Source organism: Danio rerio, chromosome 23 (assembly GCF_052040795.2).
Source record: "Danio rerio strain M-AB ecotype USA chromosome 23, GRCz13ab, whole genome shotgun sequence".
NCBI classification, from domain to species: domain Eukaryota; kingdom Metazoa; phylum Chordata; class Actinopteri; order Cypriniformes; family Danionidae; genus Danio; species Danio rerio.
In genome coordinates this window covers 48,335,356-48,363,327 of record NC_141043.1, presented here as the reverse complement: position 1 = coordinate 48,363,327, position 27,972 = coordinate 48,335,356, and the positions used below count along the sequence as shown (strand labels likewise).

General features: G+C 47.5%; 3 protein-coding genes and 2 long non-coding RNA genes across 12 annotated transcripts in view; 3 read left to right on the top strand and 2 right to left on the bottom strand.

The window, feature by feature from the left end:
• tfr2 (transferrin receptor 2) overlaps nt 1–27,972 on the top strand; it is a 1,009,002-nt gene that overhangs the window by 500,427 nt on the left and 480,603 nt on the right. The window lies entirely within an intron of this gene.
• Nucleotides 1,160–8,111, top strand: si:ch73-160p18.4. Its single transcript, XM_087307849.1, has 4 exons — nt 1,160–1,257; nt 1,336–1,404; nt 1,489–1,575; nt 1,641–8,111. The coding sequence occupies exons 1-4, from the start codon at nt 1,200–1,202 to the stop codon at nt 8,054–8,056; spliced, it is 6,630 nt and encodes a 2,209-aa protein (XP_087163975.1). The 5' UTR covers nt 1,160–1,199; the 3' UTR covers nt 8,057–8,111.
• On the bottom strand, nt 7,498–8,470 carry LOC147831391 (uncharacterized). The gene is made up of 2 exons (XR_015524168.1): nt 7,644–8,470; nt 7,498–7,589 (listed from the first exon to the last, which is right to left on the bottom strand). It is a non-coding gene; the product is annotated as an uncharacterized LOC147831391 (long non-coding RNA).
• On the top strand, nt 9,518–26,105 carry LOC137489063 (uncharacterized). 7 transcript variants are annotated; one of them, XM_087307846.1, is made up of 5 exons: nt 9,518–9,609; nt 9,690–9,758; nt 9,845–9,937; nt 10,009–12,884; nt 13,347–26,105. In XM_087307846.1, exons 1-5 carry the CDS (start codon nt 9,552–9,554, stop codon nt 26,067–26,069), a joined length of 15,819 nt encoding a protein of 5,272 aa, XP_087163972.1. In that variant the 5' UTR covers nt 9,518–9,551; the 3' UTR covers nt 26,070–26,105. The 7 variants fall into 7 exon arrangements, with proteins under 7 accessions (XP_087163972.1, XP_087163968.1, XP_087163969.1 ...); XM_087307842.1 differs by having other exon boundaries at nt 10,009–14,264; nt 14,319–26,105; XM_087307843.1 differs by having other exon boundaries at nt 10,009–17,390; nt 17,445–26,105.
• Nucleotides 23,229–27,513, bottom strand: LOC147838301 (uncharacterized). 2 transcript variants are annotated; one of them, XR_015524170.1, is made up of 3 exons: nt 25,535–26,913; nt 25,033–25,284; nt 23,229–24,978 (listed from the first exon to the last, which is right to left on the bottom strand). It is a non-coding gene; the product is annotated as an uncharacterized LOC147838301 (long non-coding RNA). The 2 variants fall into 2 exon arrangements; XR_015524171.1 differs by having other exon boundaries at nt 23,246–24,984; nt 25,082–25,284; nt 25,535–27,513.

Here is a 27,972-nt window from a genome sequence, read left to right as displayed (position 1 = left end):
ATTTCTGTGACTATCTGTAGACCCTACTTCATGCAGTGCAATTCTGACTCATTTAATAGTAATTAAAAAATAACTTGTGTACTTCCAGTGCTGATCGACCCCTAAGCATTGTAGTAAATAATGGTGGTGGTGTTCTGCATTCAGACCCCTCTCTTCGGTCCTGTCACCACTAAAAAGATAAAAGAAACTGGCTCTGTATCTGTGGGATCCAGTCCTGTCCCCACTGAGAAGATAACAGAGTAGTTTTATATCTGTGACATGAAAGCTAATAACACATAAGAGAGATTAATTTAATGTGTGCTTTTTCTTTAATCATTCCATATTTAAATGCTGGAACTGTTGAAAGGAATAAAGCATAGGGGGGATAACTGAGAATAGAACACAACCAGGAATTATGGTTCTAACTGCAGCTCTAGAGGTGTAGTTGCAAGTGTACAAGTTTGTGAATGTTCATTAAAAAGATGGATTTGGGAGACATCAAATTAGCTGTTTGTAATGATGGAAACTACAACCTTAGATGACTAACGATGGTTTTTGGAAACGCACTGTACATGTGGTCAGATGCTTTCAAATAGTTTTTTGTATACTTATAATAATAGCCTATACTTTCACCACCCAAAGTCAATATTTACATAATAAAGTACATGTATTTTGAAATTTAAATGAATATGAGTGAACATAGCAAATGACCAACATCTGTATATTTAGCTTATTTCTGAACTACAATAAAAATGTTTTTCAAACAAGACCCACAAATCTTTTAAAGTATTGTCTGTAAAACAATTAAGACTCAATTATGTAATTAGTACAGTTTCTAATATTCCACAGACTTGTTTAAAAGTGTATTTGTTGTATTACAAGTAGCTCATTTGTGAGTAGCCCAATTTAGTATTATTGTCTATTTCCCAGTACTTTGTAAATAATAATCTAGGCAGTAAAATATAGTTGTGTAGCCTCCCAAACACTTGTCTTAATCATATTGGTAAATAATGTGGAATTTACTGGCCCCATGATCAATGTTACTGTGCTATGAGTATTTAACCAATGGTTCCATTGGAGAGTTGACAAGTAGGTCACCTGACATTAATCACCTTAACAAGAAACCCAGGTGGTGGAAATCTGTGTTATTTTAAAACCTCTGGTTAGCTGTCTGATCAGAGAGCAGGACTAGATTGACTGTTGCTCAAGCTGCAGTCAAGATGGTGATTTGTAAATGTTTGGTTGCAGTGTTGTTATGGTGTCAGTTGATGTTCAATGGTAAAGTTGCTTTTGCCTTTTCTACCGTTTATAGTGCATATCAGTTTTTACCTGTTTAACCTGACACATTGTCTTTAGGATTCACTTCTCCAATTGGCTGTCCATTTAACCACGATGGTGTTAAACGATGTGACTCTAAGAGTGAAGGTTTGTGTGTGTGTATATGTGTGTGTATGTATTTCTGTGTGTGTGTGTATATATTTATTTTTCTTTCCTCTATCCCTCCCTCAGGTGGTCAAACACATTCAATTATGGCAAAATCTAACTTGGCTCTTCTACTTGCTTTAAAGAATGCATCTGGACTAATTATCCAAAGAGGTAACTTGCGTGCTGGCACTAAAACCTGAGAAATTGTTGCTGAAACTAACCAGATGTGTTAATAGGTATTAAGGGGTTGCCTCAAACCATCCCGTTCTCTGCTGAGGTGTCCCGTCCCCACATTACCAAGGAGTCTAGTGCTGCACTTGCTGAATTAACTAGAAAGTTGAGGCCATCAGGGTGTCTATCTGAGGAAATTGACCTGTCAACTAAGAATGAGAAGCAGAGTGGGTCTGGATCCCTTACGTTGGTGTCTAGTCCCCAGCCAACTGAGAAGCTGACTGCATCTGGTTCCCTCACTGTTGTATCCAACCCCCAGCCAACTGAGAAGCTCACTGAATCTGGTTCCCTTACTGTGGTATCAAGCCCCCGGCCAACAGAGAAGCTGACTGAATCTGGTTCCCTTACTGTGGTGCTTGGACCCCAGCCAACTGAGAAGCTGACTGAATCTGGTTCCCTCACTGTGGCGCTTGGCCCCCGGCCAACTGAGAAGCTGACTGAATCTGGTTCCCTCACTGTGGCGCTTGGCCCCCGGCCAACTGAGAAGCTGACTGAATCTGGTTCCCTTACTGTGGTTTCCAACCCCCAGCCAACTGAGAAGCTGACTGAATCTGGTTCCCTCACTGTGGTATCCAGCCCCCGGCCAACTGAGAAGCTGACTGAATCTGGTTCCCTCACAGTTGTATCCAACCCCCAGCCAACTGAGAAGCTGACTGAATCTGGTCCCCTTACTGTGGTGCTTGGACCCCAGCCAACAGAGAAAGTGAAAGAATCTGGTTCCCTTACTGTGGTGCTCGGACCCCAGCCAACTGAGAAGCTAACAGAATCTGGTTCCCTCACTGTGGTATCCAGCCCCCGGCCAACTGAGAAGCTGACTGAATCTGGTTCCCTCACTGTGGCGCTTGGCCCCCGGCCAACTGAGAAGCTGACTGAATCTGGTTCCCTTACTGTGGTTTCCAACCCCCAGCCAACTGAGAAGCTGACTGAATCAGGTTCCCTCACTGTGGTATCCAGCCCCCGGCCAACTGAGAAGCTGACTGAATCTGGTTCCCTTACTGTGGTGCTCGGACCCCAGCCAACTGAGAAGCTAACAGAATCTGGTTCCCTCACTGTGGTATCCAGCCCCCGGCCAACTGAGAAGCTGACTGAATCTGGTTCCCTCACAGTTGTATCCAACCCCCAGCCAACTGAGAAGCTGACTGAATCTGGTTCCCTTACTGTGGTGCTTGGACCCCAGCCAACAGAGAAAGTGAAAGAATCTGGTTCCCTTACTGTGGTGCTCGGACCCCAGCCAACTGAGAAGCTAACAGAATCTGGTTCCCTCACTGTGGTATCCAGCCCCCGGCCAACTGAGAAGCTGACTGAATCTGGTTCCCTCACAGTTGTATCCAACCCCCAGCCAACTGAGAAGCTCACTGAATCTGGTTCTCTCACTGTGGTGCTTGGACCACAGCCAACTGAGAAGCTAACAGAATCTGGTTCCCTCACAGTTGTATCCAGCCCCCGGCCAACTGAGAAGCTGACTGAATCTGGTTCCCTCACAGTTGTATCCAACCCCCAGCCAACTGAGAAGCTCACTGAATCCGGTTCCCTTACTGTGGTGCTTGGACCCCAGCCAACAGAGAAAGTGACAGAATCTGGTTCCCTTACTGTGGTGCTTGGACCCCAGCCAACTGAGAAGCTAACAGAATCTGGTTCCCTCACTGTGGTATCAAGCCCCCGGCCAACTGAGAAGCTGACTGAATCTGGTTCCCTTACTGTGGTTTCCAACCCCCAGCCAACTGAGAAGCTAACAGAATCTGGTTCCCTCACTGTGGTATCCAGCCCCCGGCCAACTGAGAAGCTGACTGAATCTGGTTCCCTGACTGTGGTGCTCGGACCCCAGCCAACAGAGAAAGTGAAAGAATCTGGTTCCCTTACTGTGGTGCTTGGACCCCAGCCAACTGAGAAGCTGACTGAATCTGGTTCCCTCACAGTTGTATCCAACCCCCAGCCAACCGAGAAGCTGACTGAATCTGGTTCCCCCACTGTGGTGCTTGAACCCCAGCCAACTGAGAAGCTAACAGAATCTGGTTCCCTCACTGTGGTATCCAGCCCCCGGCCAACTGAGAAGCTGACTGAATCTGGTTCCCTCACAGTTGTATCCAACCCCCAGCCAACTGAGAAGCTGACTGAATCTGGTTCCCTTACTGTGGTGCTTGGACCCCAGCCAACAGAGAAAGTGAAAGAATCTGGTTCCCTTACTGTGGTGCTCGGACCCCAGCCAACTGAGAAGCTAACAGAATCTGGTTCCCTCACTGTGGTATCCAGCCCCCGGCCAACTGAGAAGCTGACTGAATCTGGTTCCCTCACAGTTGTATCCAACCCCCAGCCAACTGAGAAGCTCACTGAATCTGGTTCTCTCACTGTGGTGCTTGGACCACAGCCAACTGAGAAGCTAACAGAATCTGGTTCCCTCACAGTTGTATCCAGCCCCCGGCCAACTGAGAAGCTGACTGAATCTGGTTCCCTCACAGTTGTATCCAACCCCCAGCCAACTGAGAAGCTCACTGAATCCGGTTCCCTTACTGTGGTGCTTGGACCCCAGCCAACAGAGAAAGTGACAGAATCTGGTTCCCTTACTGTGGTGCTTGGACCCCAGCCAACTGAGAAGCTAACAGAATCTGGTTCCCTCACTGTGGAATCAAGCCCCCGGCCAACTGAGAAGCTGACTGAATCTGGTTCCCTCACTGTGGCGCTTGGGCCTCAGCCAACTGAGAAGCTGGCTGAATCTGGTTCCCTCACTGTGGTATCCAGCCCCCGGCCAACTGAGAAGCTGACTGAATCTGGTTCCCTCACAGTTGTATCCAACCCCCAGCCAACTGAGAAGCTCACTGAATCTGGTTCTCTCACTGTGGTGCTTGGACCACAGCCAACTGAGAAGCTAACAGAATCTGGTTCCCTCACAGTTGTATCCAGCCCCCGGCCAACTGAGAAGCTGACTGAATCTGGTTCCCTCACAGTTGTATCCAACCCCCAGCCAACTGAGAAGCTCACTGAATCCGGTTCCCTTACTGTGGTGCTTGGACCCCAGCCAACAGAGAAAGTGACAGAATCTGGTTCCCTTACTGTGGTGCTTGGACCCCAGCCAACTGAGAAGCTAACAGAATCTGGTTCCCTCACTGTGGAATCAAGCCCCCGGCCAACTGAGAAGCTGACTGAATCTGGTTCCCTTACTGTGGTTTCCAACCCCCAGCCAACTGAGAAGCTAACAGAATCTGGTTCCCTCACTGTGGTATCCAGCCCCCGGCCAACTGAGAAGCTGACTGAATCTGGTTCCCTGACTGTGGTGCTCGGACCCCAGCCAACAGAGAAAGTGAAAGAATCTGGTTCCCTTACTGTGGTGCTTGGACCCCAGCCAACTGAGAAGCTGACTGAATCTGGTTCCCTCACAGTTGTATCCAACCCCCAGCCAACCGAGAAGCTGACTGAATCTGGTTCCCCCACTGTGGTGCTTGAACCCCAGCCAACTGAGAAGCTAACAGAATCTGGTTCCCTCACTGTGGTATCAAGCCCCAGGCCAACTGAGAAGCTGACTGAATCTGGTTCCCTTACTGTGGTGCTTGGACCCCAACCAACTGAGAAGCTGACTGAATCTGGTTCCCTCACAGTTGTATCCAACCCCCAACCAACTGAGAAGCTGACTGAATCTGGTTCCCTCACTGTGGTGCTTGAACCCCAGCCAACTGAGAAGCTAACAGAATCTGGTTCCCTCACTGTGGTATCAAGCCCCCGGCCAACTGAGAAGCTGACTGAATCTGGTTCCCTTACTGTGGTGCTTGGACCCCAACCAACTGAGAAGCTGACTGAATCTGGTTCCCTCACAGTTGTATCCAACCCCCAACCAACTGAGAAGCTGACTGAATCTGGTTCCCTCACTGTGGTGCTTGAACCCCAGCCAACTGAGAAGCTGACAGAATCTGGTTCCCTCACTGTGGTATCAAGCCCCCGGCCAACTGAGAAGCTGACTGAATCTGGTTCCCTTACTGTGGTGCTTGGACCCCAACCAACTGAGAAGCTGACTGAATCTGGTTCCCTCACAGTTGTATCCAACCCCCAACCAACTGAGAAGCTGACTGAATCTGGTTCCCTTACTGTGAAGTCGAGCGCACTGTCTGCTGCTTGTCCTGTCTCTGTGGCATCCAGCCCTCTCCCTACAGAAAAACTGAACCACTCTGTTTCTCTCACTTTGTCTAGCCCCCAGCCAACTGAGAAGCTGACTGAATCCGGGTCCCTCACTGTGGTGCTTCAACCCCAGCAAACTGAGAAGCTGACTGAATCTGGTTCGCTCACTGTGGTGCTCGGACCCCAGCAAACTGAGAAGCTGACAGAATCTGGTTCCCTCACTGTGGTGCTCGGACCCCAGCCAACTGAGAAGCTGGCTGAATCTGGTACCCTCACTATGGCGGTTGGGCCCCAGCCAACTGAGAAGCTGACTGAATCTGGTTCCCTCACTGTGGCGCTTGGGCCTCAGCCAACTGAGAAGCTGGCTGAATCTGGTTCCCTCACTGTGGTGCTTGGCCCCCAGCCAACTGAGAAGCTGGCTGAATCTGGTTCCCTCACTGTGGTGCTTGGGCCTCAGCCAACTGAGAAGCTGGCTGAATCTGGTTCCCTCACTGTGGCGCTTGGCCCCCAGCCAACTGAGAAGCTGGCTGAATCTGGTTCCCTCACTGTGGCGCTTGGCCCCCAGCCAACTGAGAAGCTGGCTGAATCTGGTTCCCTCACTGTGGCGCTTGAACCCCAGCCAACTGAGAAGCTAACAGAATCTGGTTCCCTCACTGTGGTATCAAGCCCCCGGCCAACTGAGAAGCTGGCTGAATCTGGTTCCCTCACGGTGGCGCTTGGCCCCCAGCCAACTGAGAAGCTGGCTGAATCAGGTTCCCTCACTGTGGTGCTTGGGCCTCAGCCAACTGAGAAGCTGGCTGAATCAGGTTCCCTCACTGTGGCGCTTGGGCCTCAGCCAACTGAGAAGCTGGCTGAATCTGGTTCCCTCACGGTGGCGCTTGGGCCTCAGCCAACTGAGAAGCTGGCTGAATCAGGTTCCCTGACTGTGGCTCTTGGCCCCCAGCCAACTGAGAAGCTGACTGAATCTGGTTCCCCCACTGTGGCGCTTGGCCCCCAGCCAACTGAGAAGCTGACTGAATCTGGTTCCCCCACTGTGGCGCTTGGCCCCCAGCCAACTGAGAAGCTGGCTGAATCTGGTTCCCTCACTGTGGCGCTTGGCCCCCAGCCAACTGAGAAGCTGACTGAATCTGGTTCCCTCACTGTGGCGCTTGGGCCTCAGCCAACTGAGAAGCTGACTGAATCTGGTTCCCTCACTGTGGCGCTTGGGCCCCAGCCAACTGACAAGCTGACTGAATCTGGTTCCCTCACTGTGGCGCTTAGCCCCCAGCCAACTGAGAAGCTGGCTGAATCTGGTTCCCTCACTGTGGCGCTTGGCCCTCAGCCAACTGAGAAGCTGACTGAATCTGGTTCCCTCACTGTGGCGCTTGGCCCTCAGCCAACTGGGAAGCTGACTGAATCTGGTACCCTCACTGTTGTGCTTGGCCCCCAGCCAACTGAGAAGCTGGCTGAATCTGGTTCCCTCACTGTGGCGCTTGGCCCCCAGCCAACTGAGAAGCTGACTGAATCTGGTTCCCTCACTGTGGCGCTTGGCCCTCAGCCAACTGGGAAGCTGACTGAATCTGGTACCCTCACTGTTGTGCTTGGCCCCCAGCCAACTGAGAAGCTGGCTGAATCTGGTTCCCTCACTGTGGCGCTTGGCCCCCAGCCAACTGAGAAGCTGACTGAATCTGGTTCCCTCACTGTGGCGCTTGGCCCTCAGCCAACTGAGAAGCTGACTGAATCTGGTTCCTTGTTTGTGGTGTCCAGCCCACTGTCTACTGGGAAGCTTGCGGAGTCTGGGTCACTTGTGCTGTCTGGCCCTCTACCAACTGACAAGTCAACTGAAACTGCTTCCTCGGTGTCTAGCCCACCTGCTACTGGGAAGCTGACTGAATCTGGTTCTCTTTCTGTGGTGTCTAGTCCACTTGCTACTGGAAAGCTGACTGAATCTGGTTCCTTCTATGTGGTTTCTAGCCCACTCACTACTGGGAAGCTCACAGAGTCTAGTTCCTTTGTATTGTCTGGCTCTCTCCCTGCTGAGAAACTAACTGAATCTGGGTCTTTCTCTGTGGTGTCCAGCCCACCTACTACCGGAGAACTGACTGAATCTGGCTCTCTGTATTTGGTATCCAACCCACTCACTACTGGAAAGATGACTGAATCTGGTTCATTTGAAATTTCTGGCCATTTTCCTGTCAAGTCCAAGTCTGGCTCTCACCATCCTCATGCATTTTGGAAGAAGGTAAAGTCTAGATTTCACCCCAATGACAAGTCAGCTCAGCGTTTAATTGCTTGCTTGAAGAAAAAAGGGTGTGCTTTTAAACGTGTGCATTTCTAAATTTTGTTTCTCTAAATGTATATTTTTAATAAACTTGGCTACTTGCTGGAACTGAGTTTGGTTGTGTTTTGTTTTATTTTTTCTCTTCTCTCTCCCCTCAATCCTTTGACTTGTTCCTCATGCTTTGCAAAGCACATTTAAGATATGATCTGTGTAAGTTTCAGTTTGCTTCTAAAGTGTCACCTAATAAATATCAAATTAAGAAAGGAACTTAGTATGCTAACAGTTGTGTAAATCAGTATACAAATTACAGTTGACAAGCCTACCTTTTTGGTTGGGCTGTAAGTAAAGCAGTCGAACTTGCAGTGTTAAATAAAATTATATATATTTTTTTTATTATTAAAAGAAATTCTAATTAAGGTTTTATACAAACCTCAAAGTAAAGTTTCTAGTCTCACTAAATGTCTTTTTTTTTTCTTTTTTTTTTTTCAAAATGTATTTCTGTAGATTGACTAACTACACCAATGTGTTGTATGAAAGATAAAGTTAGTAAGACTTATGAATTAAATTGTGATATATTGTTTGACATTATCTGACTTACATAAAGACTTTTCCATGTACAAAAGTGACTTATTTAATAGTTATTGAATTGTGTACCTTAAGTGCTGAAAGTGTCTGAACTATTCTATTAAGTAAATGTGGTATTTTTAATAAGTTTTCCAGAAATGGGTTAAATATGTCTGTCTCTTAAAAATAACCAGTTATTGATATTTCCTTCTGTCTAAGAACTGTCTATACTAAATAACTATAATAATGTCTTGGACCAGGGGTCACCAATCCAGTTCCTGGAGGGCTGGTGCCATGCAAGGTTTAGCTCCAATTTGAATCAACAAAACTTCTTGGGTGTTTCAAGTATACTTAGTAAGACCTTGATTAGCTTTAGTTTAATTAGAGTTGGAGCTAGAATTTGCAGACTGGCTCTCTAGGAATAAATTTGGTGACCCCTGGTTTAGACTATGGCTCACCAAACTTTTTCCTGGAGTACTAGTGTCCCAGCAGAGTTTAGCTCCAACTTGCCTCAACAAACCTTCTTGGAAGTTTCAAAAAAAGAACTTGATTAGTTTGTTCAGTTATGTTTGATTTGGGCTGGAGCTAAACTTACCAGAAACACGTTAGCAAATAACATGCAGAGAAGCTACTGATTTTTCTTGAAACTAGAAATATAATGAAGTTGCTTATAAGTTCAAAGATTCTTATTATTTTAGGTAGAAAAAAAATTGTGTGGCCTCCCAAACACTGGTCTTCAAATTGAAAAATAAGCTTGACTTCTCTGGCCCTATGAATAGGCATGTTTCTTGCATTGGAGATCAATTATACTGTGCTTTAAAGAGTTTTTATCCAACCAATGGGTTCATTAGAGAGTTAACAAGTAGGTCACCTGACATTAATTTCACCTTAACAAGAAACCCAGGTGGTGGAAATTTGGAATATTTTAAATCCCTTGGTTAGCTGTCTGAAAGCAGGACTGGGTTGACTTGTTCAATCTGCAGTCAAGATGGTGATTTGTAAATATGTGGTTGGGGCGATTCTTTGGTACACGTTAGTGCTTAATGGTAAAATTGCTTATACTTTTTCATTTATCAAAATGCGTACACATGCAGTATTCCTGTTTAACCTGACACTTTGTCTTCAGGATGTACTTCTCCAATCGGTTGTCCTTTCCACCGAAGTGGTGTTAAACAAGTTGACTTGGAGGGCAAAGGTTTGCAACTATGATAATGATGGTATTGCACACAATATGTAGTTACCTTGATGAGAAATTAACTTTTTTGTTTTTCCCTACTACAGACTCTGAAAATCCATCACAGCCAGTGGTAGGAAAGTGTAACTTGGCGGTTTTGCTTTCTTTAAAGAATACGACTGGGATAGTTATCCAAAGAGGTAAATTATTACACTTAATACTAGACCATGGGGGAAAAAAATTGCAACTTATTTAAGTCTCTTTGTTCTAGGCGTTGTTGGGAAGTTAAATGGCTCTATCCCTTACCCACTTGAAGTTTCTAGCCCCCATATCACCAAGGAGTCTAGTCCTGTGCTGGCTAAGGCTGATACAAAGTTGAGATTGTCCAGTTGTCTCTCTGCTCAGGAGACTGTTCTCCCAATTTCTAAGATTGAGAAACAGACTGAGTCTATCCCCACTTTTGTAAAGTCCAACTCTTTGTCTGCTGCATCTAGTCCTATCCCTGTGGTGTCCAGCCCTCTACCTGCTCCATCTAAGAATCTGACTGAATCCAGTCCCCCTTTTGATGAGTCCACCTCCCTGCCTGCTGCATCTAGTCCCCCTTCTATGGCATCCAGCACTCTTCGTACTGAGAAGCTGATTGATTCTAGACCCCTTTTTGTGGAGACTGGTTCCATAATTGTAGCATCCAGTCCTATACCCACTGAGAAGCACACGGAGACTGGTTCTCTATCTGTGGAGATTGGTCCTGTACCCACTGCGAAGCTTAGTGAGACTGGTTCTGTATCTGTGGAGATTGGTCCTGTACCTACTGAGAAGCTAACTGAGACTATATCTGTGGAGATTGGTCCTGTCCCTGCTCAGAAGGTGACTGAAACTGGTTCTGTGGAGATTGGTCCTTTCCCCACTGAGAAGATGACTGAAACTGGTTCTATATCTATTGCATCCAGTCCTGTACCCACTCAGAAGATAACAGAGACTGGTTCTGTATCTGTGGAGATTGGTCCTCTCCCCACTCAGAAGCTGACTGAGACTGGTTCTGTATCTGTGGAGATTGGTCCTCTCCCCACTCAGAAGCTGACTGAGACTGGTTCTGTATCTGTGGAGATTGTTCCTGTACCCACTCAGAAGCTGACTGAGACTGGTTCTTTATCTGTGGAGATTGGTCCTTTCCCCACTCAGAAGGTGACTGAAACTGGTTCTATATCTGTGGAGATTGGTCCTGCACCCACTCAGAAGCTGACTGAGACTGGTTCTGTATCTGTGGAGGTTGGTCCTGTACCCACTCAGAAGATAACCGAGACTGGTTCTGTATCTGTGGAGATTGGTCCTTTCCCCACTCAGAAGGTGACTGAAACTGGTTCTATATCTGTGGAGATTGTTCCTGCACCCACTCAGAAGCTGACTGAGACTGGTTCTGTATCTGTGGAGGTTGTTCCTGTAACCACTCAGAAGCTGACTGAAACTGGTTCTATATCTATTGCATCCAGTCCTGTCCCCACAGAGAGGATAACCGAGACTGGTTCTGGATCTGTGGAGGTTGGTCCTGTACCCACTCAGAAGATGACAGAAACTGGTTCCTTATCTGTGGAGGTTGTTCCTGTACCCACTCAGAAGATAACCGAGACTGGTTCTGGATCTGTGGAGGTTGGTCCTGTACCCACTCAGAAGATAACAAACACTGGTTCTGTATTAGTGGAGATTGGTTCTCTCCCCACTCAGAAGGTGACTGAAACTGGTTCTGTATCTGTGGAGGTTGTTCCTGTACCCACTCAGAAGGTGACTGAAACTGGTTCCTTATCTGTGGAGATTGGTCCTGTCCCCACTCAGAAGCTGACTGAGACTGGTTCTGTATCTGTGGAGGTTGGTTCTTTCCCCACGCAGAAGGTGACTGGTTCTGTATCTGTGGAGGTTGGTCCTATCCCCACTCAGAAGCTGACTGGTTCTGTATCTGTAGAGGTTGGTCCTTTCCCCACTCAGAATGTGACAGAAACTGGTTCCTTATCTGTGGAGGTTGGTCCTGTCCCCACAGAGAAGATGACTGAAACTGGTTCTGTATCTGTGGAGGTTGGTCCTGTCCCCACAGAGAAGATGACTGAAACTGGTTCTGTATCTGTGGAGGTTGGTCCTGTCCCCACAGAGAAGATGACTGAAACTGGTTCTGTATCTGTGGAGGTTGTTCCTGTACCCACTCAGAAGATAACCGAGACTGGTTCTGTATCTGTGGAGATTGGTCCTTTCCCCACTCAGAAGGTGACTGAAACTGGTTCTCTATCTGTGGAGATTGTTCCTGCACCCACTCAGAAGCTGACTGAGACTGGTTCTGTATCTGTGGAGGTTGGTCCTGTACCCACTCAGAAGGTGACTGAAACTGGTTCTATATCTGTGGAGATTGGTCCTGCACCCACTCAGAAGCTGACTGAAACTGGTTCTATATCTGTGGAGATTGGTCCTGCACCCACTCAGAAGCTGACTGAGACTGGTTCTGTATCTGTGGAGGTTGGTCCTGTACCCACTCAGAAGATAACCGAGACTGGTTCTGTATCTGTGGAGATTGGTCCTTTCCCCACTCAGAAGGTGACTGAAACTGGTTCTATATCTGTGGAGATTGTTCCTGCACCCACTCAGAAGCTGACTGAGACTGGTTCTGTATCTGTGGAGGTTGTTCCTGTACCCACTCAGAAGGTGACTGAAACTGGTTCTGTATCTGTGGAGGTTGTTCCTGTACCCACTCAGAAGGTGACTGAAACTGGTTCCTTATCTGTGGAGGTTGGTCCTGTCCCCACTCAGAAGATGACTGAAACTGGTTCTGTATCTGTGGAGGTTGGTCCTGTACCCACTCAGAAGATAACAGACACTGGTTCTGTATCTGTAGAGGTTGGTCCTTTCCCGACTCAGAAGGTGACAGAAACTGGCTCCTTATCTGTGGAGATTGGTCCTGTCCCCACTCAGAAGCTGACTGAGACTGGTTCTGTATCTGTGGAGGTTGGTCCTGTACCAACTCAGAAGATAACAGACACTGGTTCTGTATCTGTGGAGATTGGTCCTGTACCCACTCAGAAGATAACCGAGACTGGTTCTGTATCTGTGGAGGTTGTTCCTGTACCCACTCAGAAGATAACCGAGACTGGTTCTGTATCTGTGGAGGTTGTTCCTGTACCCACTCAGAAGATAACAGACACTGGTTCTGTATCTGTGGAGGTTGGTCCTTTCCCCACTCAGAAGCTGACTGAGACTGGTTCTGTATCTGTGGAGGTTGGTCCTTTCCCCACTCAGCTGACTGAGACTGGTTCTGTATCTGTGGAGGTTGGTTCTTTCCCCACGCAGAAGGTGACAGAAACTGGTTCCTTATCTGTGGAGATTGGTCCTGTCCCCACTCAGAAGCTGACTGAGACTGGTTCTGTATCTGTGGAGGTTGGTTCTTTCCCCACGCAGAAGGTGACTGAAACTGGTTCTGTATCTGTGGAGGTTCTTCCTGTACCCACTCAGAAGATAACCGAGACTGGTCCTGTACCCACTCAGAAGCTGACTGAGACTGGTTCTGTATCTGTGGAGGTTGGTTCTTTCCCCACTCAGAAGGTGACTAAAACTGGTTCTGTATCTGTGGAGGTTGTTCCTGTACCCACTCAGAAGCTGACTGAAACTGGTTCTATATCTATTGCATCCAGTCCTGTCCCCACAGAGAGGATAACCGAGACTGGTTCTGGATCTGTGGAGGTTGGTCCTGTACCCACTCAGAAGATGACAGAAACTGGTTCCTTATCTGTGGAGGTTGGTCCTGTACCCACTCAGAAGATAACCGAGACTGGTTCTGTATCTGTGGAGGTTGGTTCTTTCCCCACGCAGAAGGTGACTGAAACTGGTTCTGTATCTGTGGAGGTTGTTCCTGCACCCACTCAGAAGATAACCGAGACTGGTTCTGTATCTGTGGAGGTTGGTTCTTTCCCCACGCAGAAGGTGACTGAAACTGGTTCTGTATCTGTGGAGGTTGTTCCTTTACCCACTCAGAAGCTGACTGAAACTGGTTCTATATCTATTGCATCCAGTCCTGTCCCCACAGAGAAGATGACTGAAACTGGTTCTGTATCTGTGGAGGTTGTTCCTGTACCCACTCAGAAGATAACCGAGACTGGTTCTGTATCTGTGGAGATTGGTCCTGTACCCACTCAGAAGATAACCGAGACTGGTTCTGTATCTGTGGAGGTTGTTCCTGTACCCACTCAGAAGATAACCGAGACTGGTTCTGTATCTGTGGAGGTTGTTCCTGTACCCACTCAGAAGATAACAGACACTGGTTCTGTATCTGTGGAGGTTGGTCCTTTCCCCACTCAGAAGCTGACTGAGACTGGTTCTGTATCTGTGGAGGTTGGTCCTTTCCCCACTCAGAAGCTGACTGAGACTGGTTCTGAATCTGTGGAGGTTGGTTCTTTCCCCACGCAGAAGGTGACTGAAACTGGTTCTGTATCTGTGGAGGTTGTTCCTGTACCCACTCAAAAGATAACCGAGACTGGTTCTGTATCTGTGGAGGTTGGTCCTTTCCCGACTCAGAAGGTGACAGAAACTGGTTCCTTATCTGTGGAGGTTGTTCCTGTACCCACTCAGAAGCTGACTGAAACTGGTTCTATATCTATTGCATCCAGTCCTGTCCCCACAGAGAGGATAACCGAGACTGGTTCTGTATCTGTGGAGGTTGGTCCTGTACCCACTCAGAAGATAACCGAGACTGGTTCTGTATCTGTGGAGGTTGGTCCTTTCCCCACTACGAAGATAACAGAGACTGGTTCTGGATCTGTGGAGGTTGGTCCTGTACCCACTCAGAAGATAACCGAGACTGGTTCTGTATCTGTGGAGGTTGGTTCTTTCCCCACGCAGAAGGTGACTGAAACTGGTTCTGTATCTGTGGAAGTTGTTCCTGCACCCACTCAGAAGATAACCGAGACTGGTTCTGTATCTGTGGAGGTTGGTCCTTTCTCCACTCAGAAGGTGACTGAAACTGGTTCTATATCTGTGGAGATTGTTCCTGCACCCACTCAGAAGCTGACTGAGACTGGTTCTGTATCTGTGGAGGTTGTTCCTGTAACCACTCAGAAGCTGACTGAAACTGGTTCTATATCTATTGCATCCAGTCCTGTCCCCACAGAGAGGATAACCGAGACTGGTTCTGGATCTGTGGAGGTTGGTCCTGTACCCACTCAGAAGATGACAGAAACTGGTTCCTTATCTGTGGAGGTTGTTCCTGTACCCACTCAGAAGATAACCGAGACTGGTTCTGGATCTGTGGAGGTTGGTCCTGTACCCACTCAGAAGATAACAAACACTGGTTCTGTATTAGTGGAGATTGGTTCTCTCCCCACTCAGAAGGTGACTGAAACTGGTTCTGTATCTGTGGAGGTTGTTCCTGTACCCACTCAGAAGGTGACTGAAACTGGTTCCTTATCTGTGGAGATTGGTCCTGTCCCCACTCAGAAGCTGACTGAGACTGGTTCTGTATCTGTGGAGGTTGGTTCTTTCCCCACGCAGAAGGTGACTGAAACTGGTTCTGTATCTGTGGAGGTTGGTCCTATCCCCACTCAGAAGCTGACTGGTTCTGTATCTGTAGAGGTTGGTCCTTTCCCCACTCAGAATGTGACAGAAACTGGTTCCTTATCTGTGGAGGTTGGTCCTGTCCCCACAGAGAAGATGACTGAAACTGGTTCTGTATCTGTGGAGGTTGGTCCTGTCCCCACAGAGAAGATGACTGAAACTGGTTCTGTATCTGTGGAGGTTGGTCCTGTCCCCACAGAGAAGATGACTGAAACTGGTTCTGTATCTGTGGAGGTTGGTCCTGTCCCCACAGAGAAGATGACTGAAACTGGTTCTGTATCTGTGGAGGTTGGTCCTGTCCCCACAGAGAAGATGACTGAAACTGGTTCTGTATCTGTGGAGGTTGGTCCTGTCCCCACAGAGAAGATGACTGAAACTGGTTCTGTATCTGTGGAGGTTGTTCCTGTACCCACTCAGAAGATAACCGAGACTGGTTCTGTATCTGTGGAGATTGGTCCTTTCCCCACTCAGAAGGTGACTGAAACTGGTTCTCTATCTGTGGAGATTGTTCCTGCACCCACTCAGAAGCTGACTGAGACTGGTTCTGTATCTGTGGAGGTTGGTCCTGTACCCACTCAGAAGGTGACTGAAACTGGTTCTATATCTGTGGAGATTGGTCCTGCACCCACTCAGAAGCTGACTGAAACTGGTTCTATATCTGTGGAGATTGGTCCTGCACCCACTCAGAAGCTGACTGAGACTGGTTCTGTATCTGTGGAGGTTGGTCCTGTACCCACTCAGAAGATAACCGAGACTGGTTCTGTATCTGTGGAGATTGGTCCTTTCCCCACTCAGAAGGTGACTGAAACTGGTTCTATATCTGTGGAGATTGTTCCTGCACCCACTCAGAAGCTGACTGAGACTGGTTCTGTATCTGTGGAGGTTGTTCCTGTACCCACTCAGAAAGTGACTGAAACTGGTTCTGTATCTGTGGAGTTTGTTCCTGTACCCACTCAGAAGGTGACTGAAACTGGTTCCTTATCTGTGGAGGTTGGTCCTGTCCCCACTCAGAAGATGACTGAAACTGGTTCTGTATCTGTGGAGGTTGGTCCTGTACCCACTCAGAAGATAACAGACACTGGTTCTGTATCTGTAGAGGTTGGTCCTTTCCCGACTCAGAAGGTGACAGAAACTGGCTCCTTATCTGTGGAGATTGGTCCTGTCCCCACTCAGAAGCTGACTGAGACTGGTTCTGTATCTGTGGAGGTTGTTCCTGTACCCACTCAGAAGATAACCGAGACTGGTTCTGTATCTGTGGAGGTTGGTCCTGTACCCACTCAGAAGATAACAGACACTGGTTCTGTATCTGTAGAGGTTGGTCCTTTCCCGACTCAGAAGGTGACAGAAACTGGTTCCTTATCTGTGGAGATTGGTCCTTTCCCCACTCAGAAGCTGACCGAGACTGGTTCTGTATCTGTGGAGATTGGTCCTTTCCCCACTCAGAAGGTGACTGAAACTGGTTCTCTATCTGTGGAGATTGTTCCTGCACCCACTCAGAAGCTGACTGAGACTGGTTCTGTATCTGTGGAGGTTGGTCCTGTACCCACTCAGAAGGTGACTGAAACTGGTTCTATATCTGTGGAGATTGGTCCTGCACCCACTCAGAAGCTGACTGAAACTGGTTCTATATCTGTGGAGATTGGTCCTGCACCCACTCAGAAGCTGACTGAGACTGGTTCTGTATCTGTGGAGATTGGTCCTTTCCCCACTCAGAAGGTGACTGAAACTGGTTCTATATCTGTGGAGATTGTTCCTGCACCCACTCAGAAGCTGACTGAGACTGGTTCTGTATCTGTGGAGGTTGTTCCTGTACCCACTCAGAAGGTGACTGAAACTGGTTCCTTATCTGTGGAGGTTGGTCCTGTCCCCACTCAGAAGATGACTGAAACTGGTTCTGTATCTGTGGAGGTTGGTCCTGTACCCACTCAGAAGATAACAGACACTGGTTCTGTATCTGTAGAGGTTGGTCCTTTCCCGACTCAGAAGGTGACAGAAACTGGCTCCTTATCTGTGGAGATTGGTCCTGTCCCCACTCAGAAGCTGACTGAGACTGGTTCTGTATCTGTGGAGGTTGTTCCTGTACCCACTCAGAAGATAACCGAGACTGGTTCTGTATCTGTGGAGGTTGGTTCTTTCCCCACGCAGAAGGTGACTGAAACTGGTTCTGTATCTGTGGAGGTTGTTCCTGTACCCACTCAGAAGATAACCGAGACTGGTCCTGTACCCACTCAGAAGCTGACTGAGACTGGTTCTGTATCTGTGGAGGTTGGTTCTTTCCCCACTCAGAAGGTGACTGAAACTGGTTCTGTATCTGTGGAGGTTGTTCCTGTACCCACTCAGAAGATAACAGACACTGATTCTGTATCTGTGGAGGTTGGTCCTTTCCCCACTCAGAAGCTGACTGAGACTGGTTCTGTATCTGTGGAGGTTGTTCCTGTACCCACTCAGAAGCTGACTGAAACTGGTTCTATATCTATTGCATCCAGTCCTGTCCCCACAGAGAGGATAACCGAGACTGGTTCTGGATCTGTGGAGGTTGGTCCTGTACCCACTCAGAAGATGACAGAAACTGGTTCCTTCTCTGTGGGGACAGGACCAACCTCCACAGATAAGCTGACTGAAACTGGTTCTGTATCTGTGGAGATTGGTCCTGTACCCACTCAGAAGATAACCGAGACTGGTTCTGTATCTGTGGAGGTTGGTTCTTTCCCCACGCAGAAGGTGACTGAAACTGGTTCTGTATCTGTGGAGGTTGTTCCTGCACCCACTCAGAAGATAACCGAGACTGGTTCTGGATCTGTGGAGGTTGTTCCTGTACCCACTCAGAAGATAACCGAGACTGGTTCTGTATCTGTAGAGGTTGGTCCTTTCCCGACTCAGAAGGTGACAGAAACTGGTTCCTTATCTGTGGAGGTTGGTCCTGTCCCCACTCAGAAGGTGACTGAAACTGGTTCTGTATCTGTGGAGGTTGGTCCTGTACCCACTCAGAAGATAACCGAGACTGGTTCTGTATCTGTAGAGGTTGGTCCTTTCCCGACTCAGAAGGTGACAGAAACTGGTTCTGTATCTGTGGAGGTTGTTCCTGTACCCACTCAGAAGCTGACTGAAACTGGTTCTATATCTATTGCATCCAGTCCTGTCCCCACAGAGAGGATAACCGAGACTGGTTCTGTATCTGTGGAGGTTGGTCCTGTACCCACTCAGAAGATAACCGAGACTGGTTCTGTATCTGTGGAGGTTGGTCCTTTCCCCACTACGAAGATAACCGAGACTGGTTCTGGATCTGTGGAGGTTGGTCCTGTACCCACTCAGAAGATAACCGAGACTGGTTCTGTATCTGTGGAGGTTGGTTCTTTCCCCACGCAGAAGGTGACTGAAACTGGTTCTGTATCTGTGGAAGTTGTTCCTGCACCCACTCAGAAGATAACCGAGACTGGTTCTGTATCTGTGGAGGTGGGTTCTTTCCCCACGCAGAAGGTGACTGAAACTGGTTTCTTATCTGTGGAGGTTGGTCCTGTCCCCACAGAGAAGATGACTGAAACTGGTTCTGTATCTGTGGAGGTTGGTCCTGTCCCCACAGAGATGACTGAAACTGGTTCTGTATCTGTGGAGATTGGTCCTGTACCCACTCAGAAGCTGACTGAAACTGGTTCTATATCTATTGCATCCAGTCCTCTCCCCACAGAGAAGATGACTGAAACTGGTTCTGTATCTGTGGAGGTTGGTCCTGTCCCCACTCAGAAGCTGACTGAAACTGGTTCTATATCTTTTGCATCCAGTCCTCTCCCCACAGAGAAGATGACTGAAACTGGTTCTGTATCTGAGGTTGTTCCTGTACCCACTCAGAAGATAACAGACACTGGTTCTGTATCTGTGGAGGTTGGTCTTTTCCCCACTCAGAAGGTGACCGAGACTGGTTCTGTGTCTGTGGAGGTTGGTCTTGTACCCACTCAGAAGATAACCGAGACTGGTTCTGTATCTGTGGAGATTGGTCCTGTACCCACTCAGAAGCTGACTGAAACTGGTTCTATATCTATTGCATCCAGTCCTGTCCCCACAGAGAGGATAACCGAGACTGGTTCTGGATCTGTGGAGGTTGGTCTTGTACCCACAGAGAAGATGACTGAAACTGGTTCCTTATCTGTGGAGGTTGGTCCTGTCCCCACAGAGAAGATGACTGAAACTGGTTCTGTATCTGTGGAGGTTGGTCCTGTCCCCACAGAGAAGATGACTGAAACTGGTTCTGTATCTGTGGAGGTTGTTCCTGTACCCACTCAGAAGATAACCGAGACTGGTTCTGTATCTATGGAGATTGGTCCTTTCCCCACTCAGAAGGTGACTGAAACTGGTTCTGTATCTGTGGAGGTTGTTCCTGTACCCACTCAGAAGATAACCGAGACTGGTTCTGTATCTGTGGAGGTTGGTCCTTTCCCCACTACGAAGATAACCGAGACTGGTTCTGGATCTGTGGAGGTTGGTCCTGTACCCACTACGAAGATAACCGAGACTGGTTCTGTATCTGTAGAGGTTGGTTCTTTCCCCACTCAGAAGGTGACTGAAACTGGTTCTGTATCTGTGGAGATTGTTCCTGCACCCACTCAGAAGGTGACTGAAACTGGTTCCTTATCTGTGGAGGTTGGTCCTGTCCCCACTCAGAAGATGACCGAGACTGGTTCTGTTTCTTTGGAGATTGGTCCTGTCCCCACTGAGAAGATAACAGAAACTGGTTCTGTATCTGTGGAGGTTGGTCCCGTACCCACTCAGAAGATAACCGACACTAGTTCTGTATCTGTGGAGATTGGTCCTTTCCCCACTGAGAAGATAACTGAGAGTGGTTCTGTTTCTTTGGAGATTGGTACTTTCCCCACTCAGAAGGTGACAGAAACTGGTTCTGTATCTGTGGAGGTTGGTCCTGTACCCACTCAGAAGATAACCGACACTAGTTCTGTATCTGTGGAGATTGGTCCTTTCCCCACTGAGAAGATAACTGAGAGTGGTTCTGTTTCTTTGGAGATTGGTACTTTCCCCACTCAGAAGGTGACAGAAACTGGTTCTGTATCTGTGGATATTGTTCCTGTACCCACTCAAAAGCTGGCTGAGACTGGTTCTGTATATTTGGAGGTTGGTCCCGTCCCCACTAAGAAGTTGACTGAAACTGGTTCTCTATCTGTGGAGATTGGTCCTGTCCCCACTCAGAAGCTGACTGAGACTGGTTCTTTATCTGTGGAGGTTGGTTCTTTCCCCACACAGAAGGTGACTGAAACTGGTTCTGTATCTGTGGAGGTTGTTCCTGTACCCACTCAGAAGATAACTGAGACTGGTTCTGTATCTGTGGAGGTTGGTCCTGTCCCCACTCAGAAGGTGACTGAAACTGGTTCTGTATCTGTGGAGGTTGGTCCTGTCCCCACTCAGAAGGTGACTGAAACTGGTTCCTTATCTGTGGAGGTTGGTCCTGTACCCACTCAGAAGATAACCGACACTGGTTCTGTATCTGTGGAGATTGGTCCTTTCCCTACTGAGAAGATAACTGAGAGTGGTTCTGTTTCTTTGGAGATTGGTACTTTCCCCACTCAGAAGGTGACTGAAACTGGTTCTGTATCTGTGGATATTGTTCCTGTACCCACTCAAAAGCTGGCTGAGACTGGTTCTGTATATTTGGAGGTTGGTCCTGTCCCCACTAAGAAGTTGACTGAAACTGGTTCTCTATCTGTGGAGGTTGTTCCTGTACCCACTCAGAAGATAACTGAAACTGCTTCTATAATTGCATCCAGTTCTGTACCCACTGAAAAGCTAACTGGGACTGGTTCTTTATCTGTGGAGATTGGTCCTGTCCCCACTGAGAAGATAAAAGAGACTGGTTCTATATCTGTGCCATCCAGTCCTGTACCCCCTGAGAAAATAAACTCTACTGGTGCACTATTTGTCATATCCAGCCTCCTCCCTACTGCGAGGGTAACTGAATCTGGTTCTGTACCTTTGGCATTCAGTCCTGTCCCCACTGAGAAGCAACATGAGGCTGGTTCTGTATATTTGGAGATTGGTCCTGTCCCCACTGAGAAGATGACAGAAACTGGTTCTATATCTGTGGAGGTTGGTCCTGTCCCCACTCAGAAGATAACTGAGACTGGTCCTTTCCCCACTCAGAAGCTGACTGAAACTGGTTCTATATCTACTGCATCCAGTCCTGTCCCCACTCAGAAGTTGACCGAAACTGGTTCTCTATCTGTGGAGATTGTTCCTGCACCCACTCAGAAGATAACCGAGACTGGTTCTCTATCTGTGGAGATTGTTCCTGCACCCACTCAGAAGATAACCGAGACTGGTTCTGTATCTGTGGAGATTGGTCCTGTACCCACTCAGAAGATAACCGAGACTGGTTCTGGATCTGTGGAGATTGGTCCTGTACCCACTGAGAAAGTAACTGAAACTGGTTCTGTATCTGTGGAGGTTGGTCCTGTCCCCACTCAGAAGGTGACTGAAACTGGTTCTGTATCTGTGGAGGTTGGTCCTTTCCCCACTCAGAAGGTGACTGAAACTGGTTCTCTATCTGTGGAGGTTGGTCCTGTACCCACTCAGAAGCTGACTGAAACTGGTTCTATATCTACTGCATCCAGTCCTGTCCCCACTCAGAAGTTGACCGAAACTGGTTCCTTATCTGTGGAGGTTGGTCCTGTCCCCACTGAGAAGATAACCGAGACTGGTTCTGTATCTGTGGAGGTTGGTCCTGTCCCCACTCAGAAGGTAACCCAGACTGGTTCTGTATCTGTGGAGGTTGGTCCTTTCCCCACTACGAAGATAACCGAGACTGGTTCTGTATCTGTGGAGATTGGTCCTGTACCCACTCAGAAGTTGACCGAAACTGGTTCCTTATCTGTGGAGGTTGGTCCTGTCCCCACTGAGAAGATAACCGAGACTGGTTCTGTATCTGTGGAGGTTGTTCCTGTACCCACTCAGAAGATAACCCAGACTGGTTCTGTATCTGTGGAGGTTGGTCCTTTCCCCACTACGAAGATAACCGAGACTGGTTCTGTATCTGTGGAGATTGGTCCTGTACCCACTCAGAAGCTGACTGAAACTGGTTCTACATCTTTTGCATCCAGTCCTCTCCCCACAGAGAAGATGACTGAAACTGGTTCTGTATCTGTGGAGGTTGGTCCTGTCCCCACTCAGAAGGTGACTGAAACTGGTTCTCTATCTGTGGAGGTTGGTCCTGTACCCACTCAGAAGATAACCGAGACTGGTTCTCTATCTGTGGAGATTGTTCCTGCACCCACTCAGAAGATAACCGAGACTGGTTCTGTATCTGTGGAGATTGGTCCTGTACCCACTCAGAAGATAACCGAGACTGGTTCTGGATCTGTGGAGATTGGTCCTGTACCCACTGAGAAAGTAACTGAAACTGGTTCTGTATCTGTGGAGGTTGGTCCTGTCCCCACTCAGAAGGTGACTGAAACTGGTTCTGTATCTGTGGAGGTTGGTCCTTTCCCCACTCAGAAGGTGACTGAAACTGGTTCTCTATCTGTGGAGGTTGGTCCTGTACCCACTCAGAAGCTGACTGAAACTGGTTCTATATCTACTGCATCCAGTCCTGTCCCCACTCAGAAGTTGACCGAAACTGGTTCCTTATCTGTGGAGGTTGGTCCTGTCCCCACTGAGAAGATAACCGAGACTGGTTCTGTATCTGTGGAGGTTGGTCCTGTCCCCACTCAGAAGGTAACCCAGACTGGTTCTGTATCTGTGGAGGTTGGTCCTTTCCCCACTACGAAGATAACCGAGACTGGTTCTGTATCTGTGGAGATTGGTCCTGTACCCACTCAGAAGCTGACTGAAACTGGTTCTACATCTTTTGCATCCAGTCCTCTCCCCACAGAGAAGATGACTGAAACTGGTTCTGTATCTGTGGAGGTTGGTCCTGTCCCCACTCAGAAGGTGACTGAAACTGGTTCTGTATCTGTGGAGGTTGGTCCTTTCCCCACTCAGAAGGTGACTGAAACTGGTTCTCTATCTGTGGAGGTTGGTCCTGTACCCACTCAGAAGCTGACTGAAACTGGTTCTATATCTACTGCATCCAGTCCTGTCCCCACTCAGAAGTTGACCGAAACTGGTTCCTTATCTGTGGAGGTTGGTCCTGTCCCCACTCAGAAGCTGACTGAAACTGGTTCTACATCTTTTGCATCCAGTCCTCTCCCCACAAAGAAGGTGACTGACACTGGTTCTATATCTGTGGAGGTTGGTGCCATCCCCACTCAGAAGGTGACTGAAACTGGTTCTCTATCTGTGGAGATTGGTCCCGTCCCTACTCAGAAGGTGACTGAAACTGGTTCTCTATCTGTGGAGATTGGTCCCGTCCCTACTCAGAAGGTGACTGAAACTGGTTCTCTATCTGTGGAGATTGGTACCGTCCCTACTCAGGTGACTGAAACTGGTTCTCTATCTGTGGAGATTGGTACCGTCCCTACTCAGAAGGTGACTGAAACTGGTTCTCTATCTGTGGAGATTGGTACCGTCCCTACACAGAAGGTGACTGACACTGGTTCTGTATCTGTGGAGGTTGGTCCCGTCCCTACTCAGAAGGTGACTGAAACTGGTTCTCTATCTGTGGAGATTGGTACCGTCCCTACTCGGAAGGTGACTGAAACTGGTTCTCTATCTGTGGAGATTGGTACCGTCCCTACACAGAAGGTGACTGACACTGGTTCTGTATCTGTGGAGGTTGGTCCCGTCCCTACTCAGAAGGTGACTGAAACTGGTTCTCTATCTGTGGAGATTGGTACCGTCCCTACTCAGAAGGTGACTGAAACTGGTTCTCTATCTGTGGAGATTGGTCCCGTCCCTACTCAGAAGGTGACTGAAACTGGTTCTCTATCTGTGGAGGTTGGTGCCGTCCCCACTCAGAAGGTAACTGAAACTGGTTCTGTATCTGTGGAGGTTGGTCCTGTCCCCACTCAGAAGGTGACTGAAACTGGTTCTCTATCTGTGGAGGTTGGTCCCGTCCCTACTCAGAAGGTGACTGACACTGGTTCTGTATCTGTGGAGGTTGGTCCTGTCCCCACTCAGAAGGTGACTGAAACTGGTTCTCTATCTGTGGAGGTTGGTCCTGTCCCCACTCAGAAGGTGACTGACACTGGTTCTGTATCTGTGGAGGTTGGTCCCGTCCCTACTCAGAAGGTGACTGACACTGGTTCTCTATCTGTGGAGGTTGGTGCCGTCCCTACTCAGAAGGTGACTGAAACTGGTTCTGTATCTGTGGAGGTTGGTCCTGTACCCACTCAGAAGGTGACTGACACTGGTTCTGTATCTGTGGAGGTTGGTCCTGTACCCACTCAGAAGGTGACTGACACTGGTTCTGTATCTGTGGAGGTTGGTCCTGTCCCCACTCAGAAGGTGATTGACACTGGTTCTGTATCTGTGGAGGTTGGTCCTGTCCCCACTCAGAAGGTGACTGACACTGGTTCTATATCTGTGGAGGTTGGTGCTGTCCCCACTCAGAAGGTGACTGACACTGGTTCTATATCTGTGGAGGTTGGTCCTGTCCCCACTGAGAAGATAACCGAGACTGGTTCTGTATCTGTGGAGGTTGGTCCTGTCCCCACTCAGAAGGTGACTGACACTAGTTCTATATCTGTGGAGGTTGGTGCTGTCCCCACTCAGAAGGGGACTGACACTGGTTCTATATCTTTGGCATCCAGTCCTGTCCCCACTGAGAAGCCACATGAGACTGGTTCTGTATCTGTGGAGTTTGGAACTGAGGTGATGAAAACTGGTTCTGTATCTTTGGAGATTGGTCCTGTCCCCACTGAGAAGATAGAGACTGGTTCTGAATCTGTGGCATCCAGTCCTGTCCCCACTGAGAAAAACTCTTCTGGTGCACTGTTTGTCATATCCAGCCTTCTCCCTACTGCAAAGATAACTGAATCTGTACCTGTGGAGGTTGGTCCTGTCCCCACTCAGAAGGTGACTGAAACTGGTCCTTCCCCCACTCAGAAGGTGACTGAAACTGGTTCTGTATCTGTGGAGATTGGTCCTTCCCCCACTCAGAAGGTGACTGAAACTGGTTCTGTATCTGTGGAGATTGGTCCTTCCCCCACTCAGAAGGTGACTGAAACTGGTTCTGTATCTGTGGAGATTGGTCCTTCCCCCACTCAGAAGGTGACGGAAACTGGTTCTCTTTTTGTGGAGGTTGGTCCCATCCCCGCTCAGAAGGTGACTAAAACTGGTTCTGCATCTGTGGAGGTTGGTCCCGTCCCCACTCAGAAGGTGACTGAAACTGGTTCTGCATCTGTGGAGGTTGGTCCCGTCCCCACTCAGAAGGTGACTGAAACTGGTTCTTTATCTGTGGAGGTTGGTCCCGTCCCCACTCAGAAGGTGACTGAAACTGGTTCTTTATCTATGGAGGTTGGTCCTGTCCCCACTCAGAAGGTGACTGTAACTTATTCTACATCTGTTGGATCCAGGCATCCACATGCTCAGGCTAAGAAAGTGACTGTATCTAGTCCTCTCGTGTTGAGCTCTGTCACAGCTGAGAAACTTCCTCTCCCTAGTCCCTTGTCTTTATCGAGCATTCAGCCTTCTCTCCGTACGGATGTCAGGCCTATGTCAGTTTCCCGTCCGGGTCAGATTAGCTCTCAACATTCCAATATGGTTTTGAAGAGGTTGAAGTCACGTCTTTACCCTGGTGAACAATCCACTCAGAAGTTAATTGCATGTTTGCGTAAACCAGGCTGTGCGTTTAAGGGTGTACGTTTCTAAACATTTTGTTTTTAATAAACCAGTCTACTTTCTGGATTTGTTTGGAACTTTATTTATTTTAATTGGTTTATATAAATAGGTTTGGATGTGTGCCTTGTTTACTTTTGCTCTCTGAACTCTTGCTAAAGCAAATTTCTGGAACTACAACTTAATGTTTTAAGCACCTGTTTGAGATGTAATAGAGAACTTTAAAAGTAAAGCTTTTTGCAAGCAAAATCGCAATTACAGCATTAATAAAATGGGTTTTCAGCTCAAATGAGGTGTGCTCAGAACCTGACTTGGCTGTAGGGTCGTTGCTCAAGTTGCGTGTGTGCAAAGTCGGATGTTTCACTGGCTAGTATTGCCTTGTTCAAAGTCAGACTGATGACTTGTGTGTTATACTGACTACTGTCTGGAGAAATCAAAATACAAATTTTATCCTTGACTAAATCTATCTGTACAGCAAATTTAAAAAAACAAAACACACCTTAGTTTTTCTTCAATTTGGCATTGACATGGTCAATTATACTGAAAGATTAATAAAATAATCTCTGAACAAAAGGCTCAATTTTGATGTTACACTAATTCGAGTCATAATACATTTAAAATCAGTGTGCACTTTTGGTCTCATGCTGTGTGATTTATCATGTGTTGCAATTTGAAACCAGTTTAAATATTGTCTATGACAAATAGGATTAATTGGTGCTGTTTTCACGTTGCTCCATGTTAAATTTCTGTCCAAAAACGCATGTTTTGATCCTCGATTGGTCTCACGCAGGTCATAGTTCACCAAGCTTGAAACTTGATGCATGACCTTGTTTCCGAGCTGACGCATTTGTGTGCCTACAGGAAGACAAGTCCAGTGTGACCTGTAGCTTTATCTGAATTTTTTTTGATGCAGCATGTTCATGAGTAATGCATTATATTCATTAAACAAAATTGTGTTCTTGCAGTGCCAATGTAACACAATGAGTAAATGTATTGCATCACAAAGGAAATGTGAATAAGGATTTAGCACCAGATTGCTTCTGACTAGATATTGTGATAAAGTGAGCGCAGTTTTAGATTAAGCCAGCAGGTGGCGGTAGAGTAGTGTGGTGAGGTGCAAAACGGAACTCACTAAATCTCGAGAATAAGATAGTGAGAGTCGATGCATGCAAAACACAAGGGCTGTTACTAAAATAATTAATTCAGGTTTTTTCAGGTAAGCTGGTGGGAAACAAGAAAGAATTGTGTTGAAGTGTGTTAATGTTTTGTATGGTTATGCATGTGTGAAGTGAGTGAAGCATGTGTTTTTTTTAAATTCACCATGCTATGCATTGATTTAGAAGTTTGCACGTGTAACGTGTCCACATGAAACCATATGTTGTTTATTAAGTCGTTGTTCAAAGTAATATAGTAATAGTGTAAAAAGTAATAGTGTACTGAATACATGATACTGATGCAATGTTAAAAATACTACTGTTTCATGCATAAAAATCTCGAGAGAATAAGATAGTGAGAATTAATGCATGCATAGCACAAGTGCAGCTACTGAAACAATTCATTCATACTTTTCAGGATAAAACAATCATCTTAAATGTGCAACTGCCCACTGTGAGTTCATTACTGCACTCTGGGTGGGAAGTGTTACACTAACAGCATCATAAACTCTTATCTCCAGCCTGTTAGATCACCATCTCTATGCCAGATCTTGGCAGAAAATGTCAGTTCCTCCAGGTATCTGGACAAATCAGCAAACTTTCCAAAACCCAAACCTGTTAAGCAGTATGCAGCTGAATAAACAGTGTCCTATCAATATAGAATTGACTGAGAAAACCAGAGCAGCAGAAGCAGGAGGTGAAGTATTGATGATAAAGAGCAGAGTTCATAATCATAGTTGCGTAGTGGGTAGCACAATCGCCTCAGCGAGAAGGTCGCTGGT

What these genes read in the sequence shown, in the direction of transcription:
- si:ch73-160p18.4 (XM_087307849.1), top strand. Translation starts at nt 1,200, where the DNA reads ATGGTGATTTGTAAATGTTTGGTTGCAGTGTTGTTATGGTGTCAGTTG. An exon ending in GTGTCAGTTGATGTTCAATG is followed by an intron (nt 1,258 to 1,335) that starts GTAAAGTTGCTT and finishes CATTGTCTTTAG; the next exon opens with GATTCACTTCTCCAATTGGC. An exon ending in TGGACTAATTATCCAAAGAG is followed by an intron (nt 1,576 to 1,640) that starts GTAACTTGCGTG and finishes ATGTGTTAATAG; the next exon opens with GTATTAAGGGGTTGCCTCAA.
- LOC137489063 (XM_087307841.1), top strand. Translation starts at nt 9,552, where the DNA reads ATGGTGATTTGTAAATATGTGGTTGGGGCGATTCTTTGGTACACGTTA. An exon ending in AGTTGACTTGGAGGGCAAAG is followed by an intron (nt 9,759 to 9,844) that starts GTTTGCAACTAT and finishes TCCCTACTACAG; the next exon opens with ACTCTGAAAATCCATCACAG. An exon ending in TGGGATAGTTATCCAAAGAG is followed by an intron (nt 9,938 to 10,008) that starts GTAAATTATTAC and finishes TCTTTGTTCTAG; the next exon opens with GCGTTGTTGGGAAGTTAAAT.